Source organism: Epinephelus moara, chromosome 10, assembly GCF_006386435.1.
Source record: "Epinephelus moara isolate mb chromosome 10, YSFRI_EMoa_1.0, whole genome shotgun sequence".
Lineage (NCBI taxonomy): Eukaryota > Metazoa > Chordata > Actinopteri > Perciformes > Serranidae > Epinephelus > Epinephelus moara.
Genome location: NC_065515.1, coordinates 38942180 through 38965522, shown reverse-complemented (window position 1 = coordinate 38965522; position 23343 = coordinate 38942180). Strand labels below are relative to the sequence as shown.

The window sequence follows — 23343 nt, the reverse complement described above, 5'->3', positions numbered from 1 at the left end:
AGGGGAAACACTGCTCTTTTTGGTATGAGTTCTTCTGGGTCATTGCATACAGTTGCTTTGCTTTCAGGACTCTCTCCGGCAGCCATTCTGGCCTCTAAACTTTGCTATGCTCTCACTCTCACCCGCTCAAGCGTGCCTGTGGTGTGCAGCAGTGAAATGGGTTCCCGCTGAAACACAAATATCATAATGAAAATAAATACCGGTTTTTGGTACAAACCGGTATACCACCCAGCACTATGATTAACTTTAACAGGATATGACTGTGTAAAAGCAGATAGATGGAGAGAGAGTGATGACCAGAAGGGAGATTACGTTACAGGGTTTTCAACTTTCTGTCACCCCAAATCGGATGGAAACCGATCATGATGTCATGTTAGCTATTTTATGGAAACTATAACATTATGCCAGTTTAATGCAAATAGTTAAACATAGCCAAACAGTTACCTTAGCTAGCACATGAGTTCACAGCTTACAACTAATAGATAACTTATTATAACTAACATTAGGTAGATATAATCATAACCAGTGGTTAACGCTAGCTAGCTAGCTTGTCTTTGTTATTGTTTTCTAAAGCCAGCTAAGCCAACTCTCTCTAGCTAGGTGTTAAAGGCCTTGACATACTCCGCAAGAACAGAGAAATTTGTTTTCTCTCGCAGTGCTGCAAGAAAAGAATGACATCTTTTTTTGTTTCTTGCAGCCCTGGTTTGGGAGTTCTTGCAGCTTGTTCTTGACACATCATCTGGGCAGAACTTTTTTCTTGTGTGGTGTTTGAGAACTATTGTGTGATTGGTCAGAAATTTGAAGTGGGCGTGGTTAATTCGGAAAAGCGGCAGTGGGAGGGGCCTGTGAGGACTTCCCAGGCGTTCTGCACTTGAGTTTCTTGTGAAGTATGAAATGTCCTGGCCAGAAAGAACTTTGTTCTTGTTCTTGCCACCTCGAGAAAAAGAACAAATTTCTCTATTCTCTGTTCCCTGTATGTACAGGGCTTAAGTGTTGTAATAAGACATACAGCAACAAGAGATACAGCATTATTCACCTAATACAAAACATTATATGCAGGTACAGCATCAGACTCTCTCTTAAGTGTGTTGCAAATGGTCCTTTTTGTTTCTTCAGCTTAAAAAATATGCAATTAGCCACATAAGTCAGATGCCCCTTTAATTTATCATGAGCTATTCAGCTAAAAACAAGTTATGAGTGGTTGCCATTTTGAAAGTCCAAGATAGCCACCACAGAAACTTTGAAAAAAAATGGAAACATTGGTTTGGGTTCATCACACTCTAAACTTTATGAAAATGTATAGTTTATGAACCCCCCAAAGATTTTGAACGAAAGTTGCAATCAGGACCTAGCCTGGAAATCCAGACCCAAATCTAGAAAGATTTAGGGTCTGGCTATGAGTAATGCAAATGGCCCAAGCGTGCATTTGAAAATATCACTGCACACAATTGGATAACACTATGACCAGAGAGAAAAAGCCAAGTCTAACTCGTTCATTGTAGTGGCAAAAGCCGTTTCAAACAACTGGTGTTCATCCGTAGCCATCTTGCACTGTTTACTGACTGATTCCGGACTTCAGCGTCGCAGCGCTGTCGTCATCTGTTTAGCTCGCCTCTGGCCCGCCTATATCAGATACACCGATGTGATTGGTGCAGCTCGGCTCCAACGGCATGGGTAATGAGCATCATTACTGATTGCCAGAGTGACTCGCTGAGCAAATTCAAATTGTGCTCTCGTGAGAACTCTGGATTTCCAGGGTAATCAGGACCTTGTGACCTTGACTATTTACAGTGCCTTGAAAAACCAGTGGCATGCCCAGAGATTTTTCATAGTGGTGGTTAGATGAGGCCACTGAAAATCTTGGGGTGGCACACCAAAACCAAAAGACAACTGAATTTCAGGAATTTGCTTAAGCTGTTGAAGTATATAGGCTAGTTTAAAAGAGAGTTAAAGGGGCAATAAGCGAAATCGTTTCACCACTAGGTTCGCTGTTGTGCACTGCCTGTAGAGCAAAACAAAGTGTGTCATGAGCCACTCCTCCCTCTACCTCTGCTCTCCAACAACCCCCCCCCACCTTGTCTGTGCCGGCGAGTACTGCAGCATCTCCACGGACTATCACATCCAGACGGTCCCGGTGTTTCTTCCGCAGGCTCAACTTCACTCAGCTTCACTCAGCTGCCCAATATACCCGCTGCTTCTTCCCACATTAACCTGAATAACAAACCAGGGCTCGGTGCTACGGTTCGATCCAAATGGTGAGCCACTAGCTGGGAGGCTAGCGGAGGCTAACTGGCTGTGTTGGCAGCTGAGTGAAGTGGAGCATGAAGAGGAAGCACCGGTTAGCCCCAGCTTTCACTGCAGGCAGATTCACTCACCACAGGGGCGAGGAAATAAAACCTAAACAGCCAACTTAGTTTAACAGTTAGCGATGTCTTTCACTCACTCTCGGTCTCTGCTGTGTTTAGCTATTTCCCTGCTTTCCTGTTAGCGTTACCACTACTCGGCTGCCATGCTAACGCTCCAACTCCAACTGAGCCGGGAGCCGGGCTCACGGAGAAGAGTTCGAACGTTAGCATGGCAGCCAATTAGTGCTAACGTCCCCACACTTCTCCGCCAGGCTCAGTGAGTCAGAGCCGAGAAGCCTGGGGATGTTAGCATTAGCACTAGCCGGCTGCTATGCTAACGTTCCGGGAGCCTGCTTCTCGGCTCCGGCGAGCTCTAGCGTGGGGACGTTAGCGTTAGCACTAGTCGGCTGCCATGCTAACGTTCCGGGAGCCTGCTTAAGCATGGGGACGTTAGCGTTAGCACTAATCGGCTGCCGTGCTAATGTTCCAACTCTTCTCCGTGAGACGCTCACGGGATCCCGGCTCACGGAGAAGAGAGGAATGTTAGCGTTAGCTCCCAGAGTTAGCACTAGAGCTACTACGGCTACTGGAGTAGCTTGCAGCTATGGAGCGCTTCTACCAGCTCTTGTAGTCACTGAGCCTCGCCTACATTTCAGCAAATATATTACATTTATTACAGGTACCATCATCATTTAAGTAGGCAGGGGAATAGCTAAACACAGCCGCCAGGCTGCCCGCCAGGCTACATTTTACAATGCTAATTGCAAATGTTAGCTGAGCTGCCGGGCTACTCACCTAACACAACCGTAACGCCTGACCCATTGCTGGGACCGAGCCGCTAATAACTCAAGCTCCGGACATTAACCCATGCTACGATTGTAACATTACATTTAATTGAATCGACATATAGCGACATGTGCTTAACGTTACTGTAACACTAATTAAAACAGACATTTGACTTTATGTTGTACCTGTCCAGGAGAAGAAGAGCTAGCTCCGAGTCAGATTGTTTGTTGATTTCACATGAACGCGCAGCCGGACCGGCTTGTAAACAATGGGCTGGAGATCAACACAGAGAGAGGGTGTGTGAGGTCATGCTATACTCTAGATGAAATTACACCTCTAGTTCTTCACATAGCAATTTTTTAATTCCTTCAATCTAGAAATGATGAATTCCGCTTATTGCTCCTTTAAGGAATCGGTACCGATACACTTTGGTTTCTTATTTTACAGGTAATATAACTAATTATCTGATGTGCTATACCAGTACAGTTAACATTTTGAGTTCCACAGCAATCTGTTTCATTGTTGTTCAAGTAGGCTGGTTGTCCTGTTCCTAAAAAAGAAAATAATACAGTTTTAATTTGAAGGAATACATTCAAAATATTTACGGGTAAAAACCCTCATAAGTTAAAAGGAGACTCGTGGGTACCAATAGAATACGTTTTCAATCAGATATCTTGAGGTGAGAGTTCAAGTGATCCCTTTAAGAATGGCCATGCCAGCTGTTCCCTCTCCATGATGATGGAATAAATGGACCTAAAAAGGGAGCTGAAGTGTGCGGACTTTTCTTTGTTTGTTTAGTTTAATTCTTTTAGTCCAGCACCTTCTTCATTTTTTGGATGTGCGCGACTGCTCTTTTTATATTCAGCTGTTCCCTCACCAAAATTTAGCCTATTTTTGGAGCTTTATTTAGTCCCGTTCCTGATAAGCTGACACAGTTGATATGAAATGCATTAGGTTTTCTAGTTTCACAAGACAACTTTGTTCGTATAAAAAACGAGCATCCCGTCACCTCATAAAGACGATAATAACAGCCTCCAATGATTGTATTATTATATTATTATTATCTACTAAATATCACCATACAGTGGCTAAGCTTCACTGTCAGTGATGGCATACAATAAAACCTCAACCATAGAGGTGGCGGATCAGAAAATGCTCATATGAGTTGTTTTTGGAAAGTTATGAGCCATTTCTTAAATCAAACAGCCTGTTTTGTCATTTAGGTTTGAGGAATTGTAGGCCTCAGAGCAAATCCTAATCTTAGAATGAATGGTTTATTTTTTTGGGACACTGGATTTTGTTCCCATAACATTAGGAATACACAGCAAAGTAAACACATGCATAAACACACACATCATTATTCTGAACCTTGTTCAGGGGCCAGAACGCAGCCTCGCAATATTCATGAAGCACAAGTGTAAACTAATAACATGCGCAGCCTTATCCCTGTATCAGAGAGTGCCACCCCCACTCTTCTCTCTGCTCACAGGTGCTGCTGTCTGCAGGAAACTCATTGTTGGTGGTCTGGTGGAAAAGCCAAAGGCACCGTCTGTCATCGATCGACCTCTGCAAGGTGCAAGATGCCTGCTGCACACACACACACACACACACACACACACACACACACACACACACACACACACACACACACACACATACAAACACACTGCTGCTCTATTGGCTGCTATCATTCTGCACTGTTTATGTTTATTCTAACTGTCTATATTAAGTGTCCTGAGTAGTGAAACATAACTGCAAGGGCACATCTACTAAAAACCACTATGTATATGTGTTTTAAATAGACTGATTAATGTCTTACGAATCTGACTTTGCTTTTATAAAATGACAGTTGTGCTATTTCTTATTTCAAAAGTGACATAAACTCACTCTTATTCCCCCAACATGGCCTTTTCAGACCATGGGGTCATGGATATAACCATTTTGTCTGAGAAAATTTCTCCAAGAATGCTTTGAACATATTTACATGAAACCATATTGGAAAACCAGCATATTTTTTTAGACTGTGGAAACAGTGGTCTAACAAACACACAAATAAATAAATGTAAACAAAATAAGATTTTTTTCTTAACAGTGATTCCTTTGTCTATTTTAGCCTTTCAAATCTTTAACATTCAGCAAAGATGTAGGGTATCATGCATTTTGATATATAGTCTAATAAACAAAGACTTATTTTTCATAGCCTACGTCTAAGACAGGAGATAAACTACTGTTAAATATGTCTATTTATAAGGTTAGTTTTATGAGTGTGACTGACTCCACATCCTGTCTTCCCTGGTGTGAGAGCGCAGCTCTGCGCCGCTGCTGCGTCTGTGCGCTCCGCTCCGTCCCTCTGCCTTTTCAGGGAGGAGCGCACCTTGTTTGGCTCAGTCGGGTCCCGGCTCTCCTCCGCGCGTAATGCGGACCTTCTCCTGCTTGGGACACCGAAGAGATACCCGACAACATCCACATCGGGAAACGGCCAACGAGCGGCTCAGTTCATGGATGGTCGGAAATTTAAAAAGGAAGTCATTTCTTATCCTCGAAGATTGATACTATCCTCGGACGTACTTCTACTATTTTGCGCGTAGTTTTCAAAGTGAACAAGAATGTTACTGAGCAGTGCATTCACCTCTGGATGCCCGTGGCTGAAACGGATGGCCACATTACTTCACATGGTTCTGATCCTGCAGCTGGCGGTGTGGGAGACGGTGAGAACATGCGCAACACACAGGTTATGGATCTTCACGGTTGACATCATGAGGTTTATTGTATGATGGTTGTTTATTTTTTTTAAAGTAGCTTTTCCCCTGTATGTGTACAGAACGAACCAGTGCTACATTTTGCTGTGGTAGCCACATTCTTTCAATTTTAAAGGTGACGAGGGTCATTTCATATTATTTTGTCCACTGATAACCAGAAAAACTGATCTTTTAAAAGATGCTGTAGCATTAATCCAAGCACTGGTCATTTTCTGGTCAAACAAACAAACACAACACTAAAACCTAAGAGCAATAAATAATAATAATAATAATAATAATAAAATGATAATCAAATAAAATAATAATAAAATGTGTGTATATACATATATATATATATATATATATATATATATATATGTATGTATGTATATATATATATATATATATATATATATATATATATATGTATATATTATTTTTCTTCTCATGCTTTTTTGTTGTGTGTATTACAGGGAAACACTGTCCACTTTATATGCATATTTCTTAAATGTTTAATTATGTCCACTTATATGTCCTTGAGGGGTCCATTCAGATAGCCTACATTTAATACCGGTATTTAAACAAGGTATGTATTTTTTTTTATTGTTTAGAGTGCTTTAATTTTATTGTGTTGCTGATGCAGCATTACACACAAATTCCAATGGAAAAATAAAGTCATATATAACTTACTGCACATGCATGGCAACTTAAGTCATTTCCAAGATGTAAATGCTCTCACAAACACAAAAAGTCCAAATGAGAGGCAGTTTCCTGCAGATATTGACCTGCTGCCCTCACTGTTGTCTGACATGTGTGAATTGATAAGCATTAACTGATGGATGATTCATTGGTCTTGATTGTTAATGATCAGCATCCCATTTAACCCATTATTGGCTCTTCTGTGTAGTGGTTTGATATTCCAGACTTAAGCCATATTAACCTTTGCTTTTTTTGCTCTGTTTTGGTGCCCCGATAAGACAATTCACAACATGTGAATCATAAATCTCAGAACTTCTATCAAGTGGAGCAACTGGTGATATTATTGAAAATATTCATTAAAGAAAAGAAAAGATCCAGCGGTGTCTCCTGTGACTCCATTAACACTGGACACCCACTAAGCTCTGCTGCCTTTGGTTCCAGACAGACAGCGGCAAAGAGAAAGCATTAATATTATTTCTGCTTGTGCATATGCACCGGTTTTAAATTTTTAGTAATGCAGACAATTCAGGGTGAAGGATATTTCTATTTAATTCTGTTTCATCCTTATTTGAACTTTGATTTAATGCCATCATGGAGGCATTTCTTCTCTGTGCTCACCTCAGAGTTCACCACTCTAAATCATGGTGAAGGGTTCAGCTTTGTGACGCATCACTGATCCTGTGTTGTCCTTTCCTTTATTAACTGCTTCCTCCAGAGACTCTAAAGGTGCTAATTTTATCCTCTCTGCCTTTTCATTATAGATTGTTCTACCCTTGACAGCAGGATGGACATAATGCCACTTATTGATCTGCTGTATCACTGTAATTACATCATGGCAGGAGCGATATAGTGTACACACATTCACATTTACACTCTTAATTTCTGTCTTTATTTTTCTTGCTCTTTGTTGACATTTCATCCCTTTGAGTATACCATGAGCCTTTTTTTGCGTATCAGTTCTTACAAATTGCCTTCCAAATTGATTACCTGACATTATTAATTGGGTTTTTTCCAAAGCAGTCCACAATAAGTGATAAAACAGATATAGAAAGTTACATCAAAATGTGCAAGAGTAATACAAAATATTGAAAAATCTAACTGATTATAAGAAAAGGAACAGTAAAATTTAAAATTTAACTAAAAATCGCATTGATAGATTTTTATATCCACTTGGATAGGTTTCAGACTTTTAAGAAAAACTGTTTTATGAGGACAGAAATGCATTTGACATGTTTGTTAGAGCTCAAGGATACACAGAATGCCTTTTGATGAGTGACACTAAAGGTTTGTGTCATGTAGGCTATCAGTTCAAGAAGGACCCAAATGCAGACTATCAGGCAGGTTGAATTTTTAACAAAATGCAAGCTTTAATGCAGCTGATAGAAAACACTAGGTACAGGCAGGTAACTAAAAATACAAATAAAAGCAGAACCAAAACTAATTCGAAAACCAACTAGAATAATATGATGAACTCAAATCTAAACTCCAAGCAGAACACACAGGAAATGACACCAAGAGCACGGGGGAGAGCACAGGAATCAACACGGGAATGAACCCAGGGATGGATGCAGGATGAACACAGATGAACTGACAAAGAACAAAGGGAAACACACAGGTAGCTATACATAGAAAACTAATCACAAGACCGACACACAGCTGAAGTAGGAAGACAAGGGGGCAAAAGGAAGGAAATGGAGATTGGCTAACAACAAGGGTGTGGAGGGGAACACTATAGGGTGGAGCAAACAAGAATGATACAGAACAGGCGTAAAGAGAAGACTCTGGAACAGGGAAGGACTAATGAGAGAGGTGTGACAGAAAACAGGCGGGAAAACACACAGAGACAGGAAGTAAAACCAGACATCTACAAAATAAAACAGGAGGCAGATTAAACATGAATTAATTACGGGAAACAAGGAACATAAAACAGAAAACTCCAAAACAAAGTCCATAGGATAACAGAATATAAACAACCCCAGGATCATGACAGTTAGTTCACAAGAAAACTCCACTAGGCACACTTAAGTAAAGGTATGTAATCAATATTGGTTAAAAGTACTTACAGTATCACAAATAAAAGTAGGCTACTGCAAAACAATTGCAACCGTGAGAGTTAAATCGTTAAATGTAATATATTAGTAATTTTACTTATGTGTTGTGTGAGCATCAGCATCTTTGCTGTTGTAGTTGGTGGGGGTGGAGCTATTCTGTATAATGTTGCATCGTTTAATTATGTTTTGTGTGTAAAATCTCAACCTGCTGATGTTAAATGACTCGCCACCCTGTGTCTCCAGCCTGAGGCAAGTCGTGCCTCTGCCTTAAAAACAAGCCGTAAAACCTTAACATCATTTCTAAAGGCCACAGGTGACCAGTGCGGAGAGGTCAACATGGAGGCAATGCGCTGCGATTTTTCCAGATTATGTGAGTTACCTTTCCTGGTGGCTGCACTTTGTTCAAACGGAAGGTAGTTAATTGATTTTTGGGGCCAATAACGAGTGACAGTAATCCAGTTGCTGGAAACAAAGACAAGAAGGGTTTGTGTATCTGGAAATGAAAAGAATGATGCAATTTTAGAGATGCTCCTAGGCTGACAGATGACTGACTCTGTTATGTTGCTAAAATGTTTTTTGGCTCTGGGCCTTTTTTGCGGGGGGCATTGAGGCTGGTGGTTCAGTCTGTGGGTCACAAGATGAATGTGATGGGTCATCAGATGATTAATGGGATAGGAGAGAGACAAAAAGATTGTCATGCTACATACATTTATTTTTTTGTTTCTTTAATCTAATAAAAAAAAATCTACAAATGACAAAGTCACAGAGGTTTAAAAGTGGAAAATTACTTTGTTACTTTGTTGTGCAGGATGTCCTCACAAGTGATGTATTGGCTCAGTTTGCTTGGAACCTCAAGTAAGGTGGTACCAAAAATTATTACCAGGTGCTATCCACTACTTTGGAAAACCTAAAAACAGTAGGTTGATTAGAAGTGTGCCGTAGCATGCAGTGGAAATGCAGCATAACTGTCCACAGCCATGCGGCCAGCTCTGTGAGGCCATACATAGGCACAGTGCAGCTTGGAGCTAAATCCCGATGTTAGCATGCTAATATGCTCATAGTGACAATGCTTACATGTTGATGTCTAGTACGTATACTGTTTACCATCTTTGTTTTACTCGTTAGCATGCTAACATTTGCTAATTATCACCAAACACAAAGCACAACTGATGGGAATGTTATTTTTGCAGGAATCTGGCCACAAAAGTATCAAACAAACTGAAATGTTAAAAAAAAATAGGAGGGTCACTTAAGTTATTACAATTCATCATTAGGGGAACATGATTGTCTGCATCATAGTTTATGGCAATCCATCTTAGAGTTGTTGAGACATTTCACTTAAAACCGCACGTCAACATCATGATGGTGCCAAAGTCAGCAGATCACCAAAGTGAGTAGGATTCATCATCTGGGAACCATAAATGTCTGCACAAGATGTTGTGCCAATCCATCAGGTCTATATTGATATTTTAATGGAGAAGTGAAAACTTAAAAAGCAAAGAAAGGAAATTAGTGCATTTCCCAAAGTGTCAAAGTATTCCTTTAATGTTTGTATGTGAGTAAGAGGAGAGGTCTGATAGATTCAGTGTGTCATCAGTGTAAGAATAAAAGGAAATATTGGAAATTACTTCACCTGGAGGTACGATGTAAATTGAAAACATCAAAGGGCCAATAATACACACACACACTCACACATACTCTCTCTCTCTAATGACATCAGAGACCTGGTGATTACCTGTCCTTTGTATCACTATGAAATTCTGAATGTAAATGATGGCGGCTCGGTAAAGGTTGCTGGAGGCGATCGGCACCCTGCGATAATGACCCGGTTAAGACAGTGATTGAATTTAAATGACATTGCAGCCACGTAAACTGTTGCCATTTAGGATTGAGGGTTACAATAATTAAAGCGCACACTCAAATGGCACTTCAGCACTTCACTCAAACACACACACACACACACACACACACACACACACACAATCTTGATTTTATTATTCTGCGTCCGTGAAGTTAGGGAAGCATCTGCGAGGCTCTGCACCACCTAAAATGACACACTTTGTTGCTTCATAGGACAGCGTATCATGTTCCTATCTCACTTGTATAAAGTAGGTTTGTTCCATAAACCTGTAGGGAAGATATGACTGCACTGTCTTGTGTCACGGTGAAGCTGCGCTGCCAGATCGAGCTGATAGATCGAGCTGTTCAGCTACACAGACTCATTTATCCCTGCTGTAGGTATAAACTATTAATGATGCAGGAGTTCATGGGCCACCCAGTTTGAATAAGTTGTAGAAATATTTTTGCCTTCTCACTGTAAACTCTGCTCCTGTACAGCTATGTGTTTAGGGGACGGATGTATCAGATAATCCTTAAAATAGAAAATGAGAGAACTTAATTTAGTGCTGTTGGAAAATAAGGATACTTGACAATAGAAGCCTCTACCATCATTCATGTTGCTCTTATAGTACCATCCAAGCATATTAAATCTGTGTTATGTAAAGAGCTGATGGGGTATTTATCAGAAAGCCTGGATTTACTGTATAAGGCAGAAGATCCCAAAAGGGGTTGCCAGGTAGCAGCCTGGTCTCACACAAATATGTGAAATGACCAAGACCTCTTGTGTTAAAATTACAAGCCTACACTACAAAATCAGTAACAATAGGAAGTCAACGAGGATCCTTTGTTGTGGTGGTCACACAAATTCCTGGGTTCAACAAGGTCATACAATGGCCAGTGGTTAATATTTTTCAACCCATAGGGAGTATAAAGAGCAACAAAAGTCCATGGATGGCGGAGGGTGAGCTGGGGGATGGGTCAAACAGACACAGGACTTTCACCAAGGAGACCAATGTTTGTGTCACATGTGAAATCAAAAATTAACACTGATGTTTGTATGTACTTGCATACTTTAAAGGGGCAAAAAGCGAAATTGTTTCACCGCTAGGTTTGCTGTTGTGCACTGCCTGTAGACCAAAACAAAGTGTGTCATGAGCCACACCTCCCTCTACCTCTGCTACCGCAGCATCTCCACAGACTATTACACCCAGACGGTCCCGGTGTTTCTTCCGCAGGCTCCACTTCACTCAGCTGCCCGATATACCTGCTGCTTCTTCCCACATTAACCTGAATAACAAACCAGGGCTCGGTGCTACGGTTGGATCCAAACAGAAAGCCGGGGCTAACGTTAGCTGGGAAGCTAGCGGAGGCTAACTGACTGTGCTGGCAGCTGAGTGAAGTGGAGCCTGAGGAAGAAGCACCGGTTAGCCCCGGTTTCACTACAGGCAGATTCACTCGCCACAGGGGTGAGGAAATAAAACCGAAACAGCCAACTATGTTTGGCTTAGTTTAGCAGTTAGTGATGTCTTTCAATCACTCTCAGTCTCTGCTCATTTCCCTGCCTTCCTGTTATCGTTAGCACTAGTCGGCTGCCACGCTAACGTCCCTACTCTTCTCCGTGAGCCGGAGCCGTGAGCCCGCGAGCCCGCCAGGCTCACAGAGAAGAGTAGGGACGTTAGTGTTAGCACTAGTCGGCTGCCACGCTAACGTCCACTCTTCTCTGTGAGCCGGAGCCGTGAGCCCGCGAGCCTGCGAGCCTGCCAGGCTCACGGAGAAGAGTAGGGACGTTAGCGTTAGCACTAGTTGGCTGCCATGCTAACGTTCCTACGTACTAACGTTCCAACGTGCTAATGTTCCTACGGGCTCATGGCTCCGGCTCACGGAGAAGAGTAGGGATGTTAGCGTTAGCTCCTGGAGTTAGCACTAGAGCTACTACTACAGGATTCACATGAACGTACATGAACGCGCAGCCGGACCGGCTTGTAAACAATGGGCTGGAGATCAACACAGAGAGAGGGTGTGTGAGGTCATGCTATACTCCAGATGAAATTACACCTCTAGTTCTTCACATAGCAGGGGCATTCTACCGAATGTGTGCAAAGTCAGGCTGGAAATATTTTGAAATTTTCGAATGTGTGCAAAGTCAGGCTGGAAATATTTTGAAATTTTGTATGTTTTATTTCCAAAACTTTGTTCCTATATATATATTGTACCATATGTAAAGGTCACATATCTAGTAAAATGACTGTAGATTTTTATATTGTATTTTCAGACTGTTTCGGAATGTTTTTCCTCTCCCAAAATTTGTCACTACCGAAACATATAGTATTATATTATACCAAAAAATATATATCAACCTGTTATGCTTGTTCCTTCCCTTGTCTAAAGATTTAAATTTTTACAAATTTTGACTGAAGGTTTTCACAATTAAATCTATAAAAAATAATATTTTAACAAATTTCGAAGTTCAAATTATAGAATTCTTCAAAATCTAAATGCAGTCTTTCTTTGCTGATCAGATTGATTTCAGAGTTAATAACTGATGAAACAGAACATAAATGTAACCAATTAGCGTCATAATACTTTAGTTGATAACTCAATATACTTTATTTTTTACAAAACACCTAGTGTTTCGGTAGTGACTCCACTGTTTCGGTAGTGACTGTCCTGTTTCGGTAGTGACCATTATTCTGTTTTTAAGGTTGCATCGTATTTCCTCAAATGTATGTCTTATGGTGGAATTATAAATTCAAAGACAAATGTTTTGTGGTCAATAAAACAATAATTTTTGAGAGAGCAGAGTAGAGTAGAGTAGAGTGAAGCAGAATAGAGCAGAGCATAGTAGAGTAGAGTGGAGAAGAGTATAGTGGAGCAGAGTGTAGTAGAGTAGAGCAAAGTAGAGCAGAGCAGAGTAGAGCAGAGCAGAGTTGAGCAGAATAGTGTAGAGCAGAATAGAGTAGAGAAGAGTAGAGTATCCACCTTATTTTTCACGGAAACACGGAGGCAAAACAGAACGCAGCTGGCTGCTGAATTCAGGTCCAGCACTCTTACCACTGTGTAAATGGGAATCGCCTTGTCGTTTACCTTGCTGAGTTTAGCTATAGATATGTATATATCACATTTTTCACGTCACTATATCACCGTTTAGACTAATCTGATGTTTGTAAAGTCTATAAATACAATGACTGAACAAACATCAGTATTTTCTCTGTGTGTAATTAATAACATGGTTATCGTAGATTAGCTGGGCTAACCGTTAGCTGTTAGCCGTTAGCCGTGTCTGTAATAACTCACTAAACTCAAAGTGGCCCGTGAAAAAAATATTTTCTCCAGCAGATGTCTTAGTTACACAACNNAGGGAAAAAAAGATAGAAAAGCAGCGTACACCTCACATATTTATTTCTCACAGTTGCGCACACGTTTGGCTGGCATGCAGAAGCACCGTCTGTGTGTGGGAGTCAGCGACTTACCATGCAGCCATGTGGGACGGGGGTGCAGTACTACCCCCCTTCTCAGAAATTCAGGGGTGTGGCTAAAATCCAGACTCAACCAGAGCATTAAAACTCTTGTGTTTCGGTAGTGAAATGAAAACAAGGGACGCTAGTTTTTTTAGCATAGTTTCTTAATTTAAAAATTAATCCCCCAATACATCTAAATCTTTCAACTTCTGTTTAAACTTAATCACAAAGATGTTTTAAATTACACTTTTGAAAAAAATATGAAAAATGTTTTAAGTGTTATTTACATGAATTGAATTTTAGAGGTCAGGGTTGGGGACAGCTACTTCCCAATAGAAAGTACCCTATAAATGGTGATTTTGTATATATTTAGCTTATCAATTTTTCATTTAATGTCCTGGGTTTAAATAGGTCATAACATAATCTTTGTAAATATCTATGTCTGAATACTCAATTTTATTATTTTTGTTGTTTTTTTGGTAAGGGACAGCACTTTCCACAAAATCGGTAGAATGCCCCAGCAATTTTTTAATTCCTTCTATCTAGAAATGATGAATTTCGCTTATTGCTCCTTTGAGATACTTACATCCTGTATATAACAAACATAATTATTCTAAGAGAAACCATAGTCTTTTTCTGAATCTAACCAAGTATGTTTTTTCCCTGAACCTAACCAAAAGTTACCAGCTCCGAAAATAAGACAAAACAAAATGTTTCTACACAAAATTTCCATTATTATTCAGGTCTTTCTCTAACCTCTATTTACTTGTTACTGTTACTGTTTAGGTTAAACATGCATCATTTTACGTCTTTGGGCCAGGTGTTTTAGAGGCCTTAATCTAACCACACCTGGGATACAAGATAAAACTCAAAATTCAAAATTGCATTTTGTACAATTTTGTACATTTTTGTACTTCTGTGCAAAACAAGATTTAAAAAAAAAAGTCCTCCCAAACTTAGTTGGAAAAGCCATTAAGAAGCATATAGATAGAAATTGTAGGAGACGGGGTTAAGAGGGACACTTCTACTTTGTATCATAATTTATCAAATAATTCTCTCTCTTTTTAGCTGTAGCTGTAGGGTAAGATGTCCTGCCCCAGGCCAGGAGGTGTTTCTGTTCAATGGCAGTGAGTGTCTCCTCTCGTGTTAATCCTGGACATTGCAGTGCTGTGAGAGGATAAGGTCAAATGTCATGCTCCCCTGCAGTGTCTCCATCTGCCCAACTGGCAGGTGTTCTGCCTGTGACGGTTCACACATTTCATCCCAGTACATTAATCAGAAGGAATCAATTAGACACATTCAGAGCAATTATAGGGATTATTTCTCACCTGACAGTGTAATGGATCAATTTTTTGAAATGACAGCACCTAATTATTGTTACCACATGGAGGTTATGCTGGTGGAATCTATATTTTCTCTGCATATTGGAATATATATAACTGCTTAGATTATTATAGACCTATATGGGTCTGCAGGTTTCTGTTGTCATCCTCTTCACGCTCTTCAGAAGGCGTGAGAGGAAGTGCAAGGCAGAGGAGCCTTGAGTGTAGCTGTCAGGATTTTAAGAGAAAGTTGTTGAACTCCCACGTTTCAGCCTGTCAGGGGTGCTGATTACCATACAGAGGTTCATCGGTGGAGGGGAACCACCAACATCCTCTGGGTTTTCAAGTGGAGAGAGAGGCAGAGCAATGATTTGTATTAAACAAGGATTAGATTAAACTCACATGAGCGTAAAGGGCAAAGATGGGCAGATCGATTCCTCAGTAATTGACACCTGAACGCCTCTTAACTTGGTAAATAATATTGATTTCGAAGGGGTTTTTTATTCTTAATGCTTTCACAATGTCACCACAGACATAAATGTACTTTTCGGCATGTTGTAAGAAATGTCCAAAAGACCACAGCACAAGCCTCTACCGTCTGTTTTATAAACACTCAATTTTTAAGGGATCAATGTAAAGGCAAAATATGCAACTTTCCGTGTTTTGTATGATGATTGAATCTTTGTTCCACACTAGGCTTATAAACCAATGTTATGCTGAATCATAAAGATGCTTGTACAGTAGCTGAATGTGTGAATCATTTCAAAACTATTAAATAATGTGCCAGTGACCAAAGTGGATTAGTTTTTCTGTGCATTAGTGTGTTGATTTTAATGTGTGAAGCTACAAAAATTTCTATAGGATGGCTGTTTTGAACAAACTTTACTGCCATGGTAGTACTATGAATAACAGCACATGAATAAAGATAAATGGATATGGCACTTGGGCTGGGACATGTTCATTCCCATGAAAGTTGCTCCATGGTGCATGGAGCCAAAAACTTTGACTTCCTGGATGGAAAATCATCTAGATCTTCTGCATCGTTGCTGCTCTTCTATACTTTTAAAATATTATTGGACTGAATGGATCAAATCCTGATCGTGAAACGAGTCATTTCATGGGGATGGTGACGGATCGTTACAAAAATATTATCCACTGATTTACAGACGTCTCTTTTCCATAGCTTATGGGAAAAATACATTTCTGGGCCTAGAAGCATCATGATGACGGACCTGGAAGTTCTAGTTAGACTGTAGACTGCAAAGTCCGGTATACTTCCTGGGGGCCTGGTTAAAACAGTGAATGTATTTAACACCTAATTTTAGATTTTTATCATGCACTTTAAAAGGACCTTATGGAAGTTTACACGTTTATTAAGGTATTAATTTGTTGATATTTTGATATGACTATGACATTGGTTAATTTGTATTACAAGATTTCTGGTTTGTACCAATAATTATATTACAAAGGAACTACTGTCATTAGGGGGAGTGCGTTCATTAAACATGCTGAACATGCTTTTTGGTGAACAGTGAACCAACTGATAGTTTCCGTTTGGAACAAATGAATGTGAAGATGAGTGTTGTGAACTCTTGCAGCAGTTAATGATGCTCATGCAGTGTTTTATGCAATGTCAGTGTTGTGTCAAAGATTGTTTCCCCATCGATACATGTTTCCCCCTACATAAATCTGAACCAGACCACATCCCTAACCACAGAAGGGGTTGTTACGTATTTTAACCGGAGGGAAACACTATTCAATGAGCAAAGAGACTTTAACACAACACCAAATTGCTGGTGCAACTGGCAATTCAGACAACACAGCTACAGATAACATAACTGCTGAAGTCAGATCATATTTACTATATTTGAAGTAGTTTCATGAACAAAACAACGAAGATTCCATCAAAAAAAATCTCACATTGTTATGTAAATGTTCTCACTGTGTCCGAAAAGTAAATCCAAATGTCAGCGACATTAGCAATGAATTCAAAACGACACATCAAGTTGAAGCAAACCAGTCTTGAGAAATATCTGCGAGTGAATAATAAGGAACTGTGAATTTAAAATTCAAATTGTGAACTATGAATGTGAACTAGTCCATTGTAATCTGTAAAATTCTGAGCTAGTTTTGTGAAATGTGAACGTGCACAACACTGTTCATATGATCTGAAATAGTGTGCTGTAGATAGTACTGTTGTATAAAATACTTGTATTAGTGTCAAATTATAATCTAGTAGTGATTCCTGTAGGCCTATACTTCTGGTGTCAGTGTCAGTGTAAACACCGCCACTGTAGCTGCCCGCTAAACCTTGACATCATCATAGAGTGCTCCAGGGATGATGGTTTTTCTGTTGGCGGACATGGAAGTAACATTGCCCTGGTTCCTTTGTTAAAAAGCCTATGGGATTTTCCATTGGATTTTGGATTATTGCCTAAAATAAGCTCTGTAGCATACAAACGTTTATAATACTTACACTTGGTTAAGTCAGATAATCTTTCTCATTTAGCCACTTGTTAGCAACCATCTTTTTTAAGACACATAAAAGCTTTTTAAGCTTGTGTTATTTACAGACCTAACTTCAGGCATCTAACCCAAAATCCATTCAAAAACCCATTGCCGTTGAGACGAGGATATCAGGAATACAAAAATGCTAACTCATTTCTTGGTTTTAGGACTCATTCCTGGGAAAGTCTGTTACTGCACTGCAGTACATTTTCATGTATAACTCTGGTGTTCTTTCTTTTTAGACAGAGGCCATCCACCCAGACTGTGCTCTGGTGGTTCAGCACATGAAGGCTCAAGAAGAGTGCAACCAGATCCTCAAACAGGAGGAGAACAACCACTCTGCCAGGACAGGTCTGTGTGTTTTTTTAATCATGTGATAGGGAACAAAGATTTACACACATACTTACATAGTGGAGACTCCTGTTCCATATGGGGACAAACATTGGGTCAGCACAGCGTTAACTACTGGCTTTAGCCTTAAGACTTAGTTTTAGAGATACGATTAAGGCTTTGCTTGGATTATTTTTTATTGTTAGATTGGTTCTGTGGTATGTTGTGGCTGCTGACTGACTTTATGCCATAAGACAAAACCAGACACAAAATATGAGGGTTAGAAAGGAGAGTCAGAAAAAGAATAAAACTGTAACAACATGGATGAGGTGGAAATTAGGAGAATCTACTGTGGAAATATATTTCATTCATATTTTTCTCACTTCTTTTATGTGAAATTGCTTGATGCTAAATGCTGATTCTGCTGTATTTTTACACTTAAGTATACCTCAACATATTTCTAAAGGTGATTTTCATTTTTTTTTAAATCAAGAAATACATTGAGTCCATGCCTTTCCACATCAATACAAACAGATTAAAAAAATGATCTCGAACAGTATATGAGGGAAGAAGAAGACAGTATTGTGTTGTGAAGCCAACTCAACATGTAATACAACACCAATCAAACAACAGCAAGTACAAAAATAATTTGCACATCCACATCAGTCAGAATGCTCTTTTAATTTAGTAACAACACAACTGAGTAACATGCACAGACATAATTTAAGAGCTAAGTTTTTTTAAACCTGTCATCAGCAACAAGTGTCAATCAGTTAATCTCTAGCAGGTCTATCAAGTGACTAGCTCTGGTGAGATAGGTCTTCTGAGAGTTGCTTCACTGAAAGCCTCACAAATCCCATCAAAAGACCTAAACCAACAATAAATGTATTAATTAACAAGTATTGTGTGTGTATCCAGACCCTATCATATCATATTCTTCTGTGATACTAGTGTTGTCCACAAACTATTAACAACTCATCAGTGAGCCACAGTGCTATACTTTAAATGTTCCTTCAATTATATAATCCGCAAACTAAACTTTCATGTCTCCATACAACTCACTTATTTTTTTCTTAGTCACTTATACCTTATTAGGTTTCTCCAAACTTTTAACAATAAGAGCTAGTCAAAATATTTAATCTGCTGAGAGCCATCACATCTCTCCCCAGTCCCTTCATTTTGAAAAGGCCATACTTCAAACACATTCCTCTTCTCTCCTCTCTACAAAAGACAAACAGTGGACATGGTCTTCTGATGTCAACTTAAATTACCCTGCTCTCCTCCTCCTTCCTTGTGCTTTTTCTGGATGATGCTGTTTTCAGGCCAAAACCATTTAAATAGATTTTTGAAATCTCAGCTCTTGTGTTGTGCCATACTGTCTTTAACTATTCTCTCTGTGGAGGCACTCTCATGTGGGGGCCATCACCAGCTATCCTGAGTGGGCTGAAGTCATATGAGTTAAATTACAGACAATTCGGCATGTTCTGAGGTTTCAGTTTGAAGGGAGTCAGTCACTGCAAATTATGGATTCTACAGTACACACATTCAAATGCATCATGTATCAAATCTGGTTTAGTTGCAGTCAAGAGATGCTGTTAAAATCAGACTGTACAGTTGATTTATTGTTATACTTAGTCATTATAGGCTGAAAGGTCACTTTTCCATTCTTCTCTTCACTTACATCAGAGGGTGTGAAAGAGAGTGAGAGGTGTTAGAGCTTTGACCGTTAAAGTCAGGAGTTTAAGAAAAAATTTGATTTTCCCATGTATCTGCTCGATGAACTGTTTATTACTGTACAGAGGCTCCTCATTAAAGGATAACCACCAACAACCTCTGGGTTACAGCCACTGGCAGTCTAACTCAGACAGCCATCCCAAAAAGGAGAAAGAACTCTCAGTTTCATATTTATCAGTGGATACAAAATATTCCACAAAAAGATAAACTGCTGAAAGAGGGTATTGGAACCATCACTGAAAATGTGTCATTTTTTTCAGTGTTAGTATCACTAATACATAAATCTGAATGAAAATTGCATTTTAAAAAAGTACCATGTGCAGGTTTTGCATGATTATTATCTTTTTCTACCTGTTACTGATGAAGGGCTTTTTGTAGATTTAATTACTGTGTACGAGAGACTTGGGGATTTGTATCTTCACTGTCTGTTACTAGAAGTATTTTTTGGGTTGTTCCTGTAGTGTCAAGACTTAGTTTCCTTTTCAACAGTGCACAGTAAACAGTCTCTCCTTTCTGGGCATTTTAGCCTTTAATTGACAGGACAGGTGAGTGTGAAAGGGGGAGAGAGAGAGATACGGAGTGACATGCAGCAAAGGGCCACGGGCTGGACTCGAACCCCGGCCGCTGTGGCAACAGCCTTGTAGACGGGGCGCCTGCTCTGACAGTAGGCGAGAGGCACGGTACACCCTGGACATACTGCTAGACTATCAAATGACACATCGAGACCTACGAGCATTTTAGAGTTACTTATTAACCTAACTTGTGTGTCTTTGGATTGTGGGAGGAATTAAGCCAGAGAACCTGGAGAAAAGCCACACTGACATGGGGAGAACATGCAAATGCCAAACAAACTTGCCACAACACTTTCATGTCAAGCACAATTTTAAACAGCTACATTTACTTTAGGTTTGATAATGTTCTACACTTGTTACTTGTCCTTTCAGCCAAGTAGCAACACTTCCACATGAGAGTTTGTAATGTGAATAATGTAGGTGTTTTGGTATGTGCTTGCATGTGGGGTCAGTTTTGTAATCAGTTTACGTAATGTATGCACAATCCATGCGTCATTATTAAAGTACTGTCTCAAACCATACTAAAGATAACACAAAACTCCTTCGCATCTGCATGCTAAGCTCCCTTTGGCACACACAGCAGGCTGCTGGATGCCTTCCTGTGGCTGATGATTGCGTCTCTTTAATCAAAAGCATAGCGAGCGCATTTGCTTCCTGTTATCAATTTACTGTCCTTCACTTGGCAGAGCAGCCAAAACAATCACAGGAACTAATCAGGTAAGAAGATGCCTGGATCAAAGTTACTGATTGGTCAACCCGGCTTGGCCCTGTTTCATCCATGCAGCTCAGGAAGGAGGTGAGCCAGAATCAGAGGAGATTCATCCATTATCCTCCCTTCAATGCCTCAGAAAAAAAAAGCGCAGCCACTGGAACAGCTTGTCCTTCAGGAGGGACCACGCTTCATTGTCCATCTGAGATGTTGTCTGAAAGCACGTCGATTACACCCAAAATATGAATCTCTTTGTCTTGAAGTGTTTCGAGTTATGCGACAAGGTCATTCCAGGCAGGTAAGCTCCGCTCTCGCCTCGCTCCGTCTCTCCACTTTGAAAAGGTTGTTATGAAAGCTACACACTCTGTGAGACAGTTGTCTGCTCGCCTGTGGGACTGCCTGTGCATGACACAGCTGGTGTCGCTCAGAATTAATTGCATCATTTGTCACCCTTTCCTGTGATCATCCAAAGACGTGACAATTAGCATTTGAAGTGGCAGGTATGAGCAGCTTCAGCTAAACACCAACTGAAGTAGACTGAGGCACCGCTTCACTTCTTCAGTCAGCTTTTACAAAGCTGAGCGGTCAGGGGGGAGAAAAAGTCCCAGCCAGTGGCGTGCACAGACTTTTTGAAGGGCAGGGGCGAAAAGAAAAAAAAGGGCACATACAGCGCGTTCTCGCCACTGAAGAGGGCACTAAGTTCTGCGTGTTTTCGAGGGCACTTTAGACATGTTTATATGTTATACAAATGGCATATTATATAGCCTTAAAACAGACTAACTAGACAGACTACTCAAGTTAGTTTGTAGTTAGGATCAGCATCCACGAGAACTGTGTAGATTCAACGTTGGACTGTGAAGAACACACAGAGACATGGATGTATGAAAGAAATAAATCCCTGGGGGGGTCTGGGGGTCCTCCCCCAAAAAATTTTCAATTAAGTAGATGCCATTTCCTGTATTCTAGTGCATTTTAACACCATATTAGCACCAGATAATCCAAACTGTTTTGTTGAGATATAGTTCTGGCTCAATATAGATCAAAAAAGGGCCCAACATAAAAGTCATTGCAACAGTAATGTTTTTACCACCCAAGAGGGCAGTTTATCATGTTTTAACCAGCCAAGAGGGCAGTTTATCATGTTTTAACCAGCCAAGAGGGCAGTTTATCATGTTTTAACCAGCCAAGAGGGCAGTTTAGTGTGTTTTTGGCTCCAAAGAGGGCACTTTAGCACGCGTTTTGGCTCCCAGGAGAACACTTTAGCACGCGTTTTGGCTCCCAGGAGGGCATTTTGGCTGCCAAGAGGGCACTTTAGCGTGCGTTTTGGCTCCCAAGAGGGCACTTTAGCACGCATTTTTCAACTATTGGGCCCAAGGACCGCCCCCCCCTCTGTGCACACCACTGGTCCCAGCTGTTCCTGTATGGTCTCCCCACTGACGTAACCACTCCATCAAACACAAACATCAAACTTTATTAAAGCATATATTTCGATTTTGATGGGAAAGGCTTGGCTTCTTAAGGAAGTTTCTCAAACAATATTAGGTCAAAACCTAGCTGGGCCATATATGAAGCGCTAGAAGGCTTCTAATCTGAAACAGGAAGTGTCGGCATATACCCTTTCATGGACTTTTGTTTACAGAGCTGAACCCAATGTTTTGGCCCAACCCAAAAATTCATGTAAATACATGTTAAAATGAAAAACAGTACACCAACACCCCTTTTTCACCAAAATTAGGATGTGTACATGAGTTTTTTAAACACAGGCAAACCTGTTAAAAATAGACTATAGACTCCTTTTCCATTGCCAGTAGACCAGAGCTGTGTAGACAGCTTTCTGTGTGTTTGTGTGTGTGTGTGCGTGTGTGTGTGCATGCGCTTGCGTGCGTGCGTGTGTGTAGATTTTTCTGGTGTGCTCTGTTCGACCCCACAAACAGGCCAGAAAACATGTTGGTTGGTAAGCAGTAGAAAACAGCACCAAGGCCTGTGAAAACTTGAAGTGGTTATTTCTCTTCCAGTATCTCTTACTTATTCAGTCTTTCTTTCAAATTTGGTGCAGACTAATTTGGATTGATGTTTGAGCGCTGCTTGGGCTGAAATGAACACTATTTTGTGGTGGCATGTCATAGACCTTTTTAGGCCCAATGTCACACAATGTCATTTTATTAGCTAGAGGCAAAACACGACTTGCCACCACAGTGCTATAGGCTACATACTGTAGGGGTCTTAAAATGTCGTCTTGTTGTGTTATTGGG

The 23343-nt window shown here is 40.3% G+C and overlaps 1 protein-coding gene across 1 annotated transcript in view; it reads left to right on the top strand.

The window, feature by feature from the left end:
* The first annotated feature begins 5586 nt into the window (after window positions 1-5586).
* The window catches only part of LOC126396791 (pituitary adenylate cyclase-activating polypeptide type I receptor-like), a 53386-nt gene continuing 35629 nt past the window's right edge, over window positions 5587-23343 (top strand). The window contains exons 1-2 of the mRNA XM_050055092.1: window positions 5587-5839; window positions 17989-18097. Coding sequence (XP_049911049.1) covers window positions 5738-5839; window positions 17989-18097 — 211 coding nt within the window. The 5' untranslated portion in view covers window positions 5587-5737. The remainder of the gene's footprint in view (window positions 5840-17988; window positions 18098-23343) is intronic.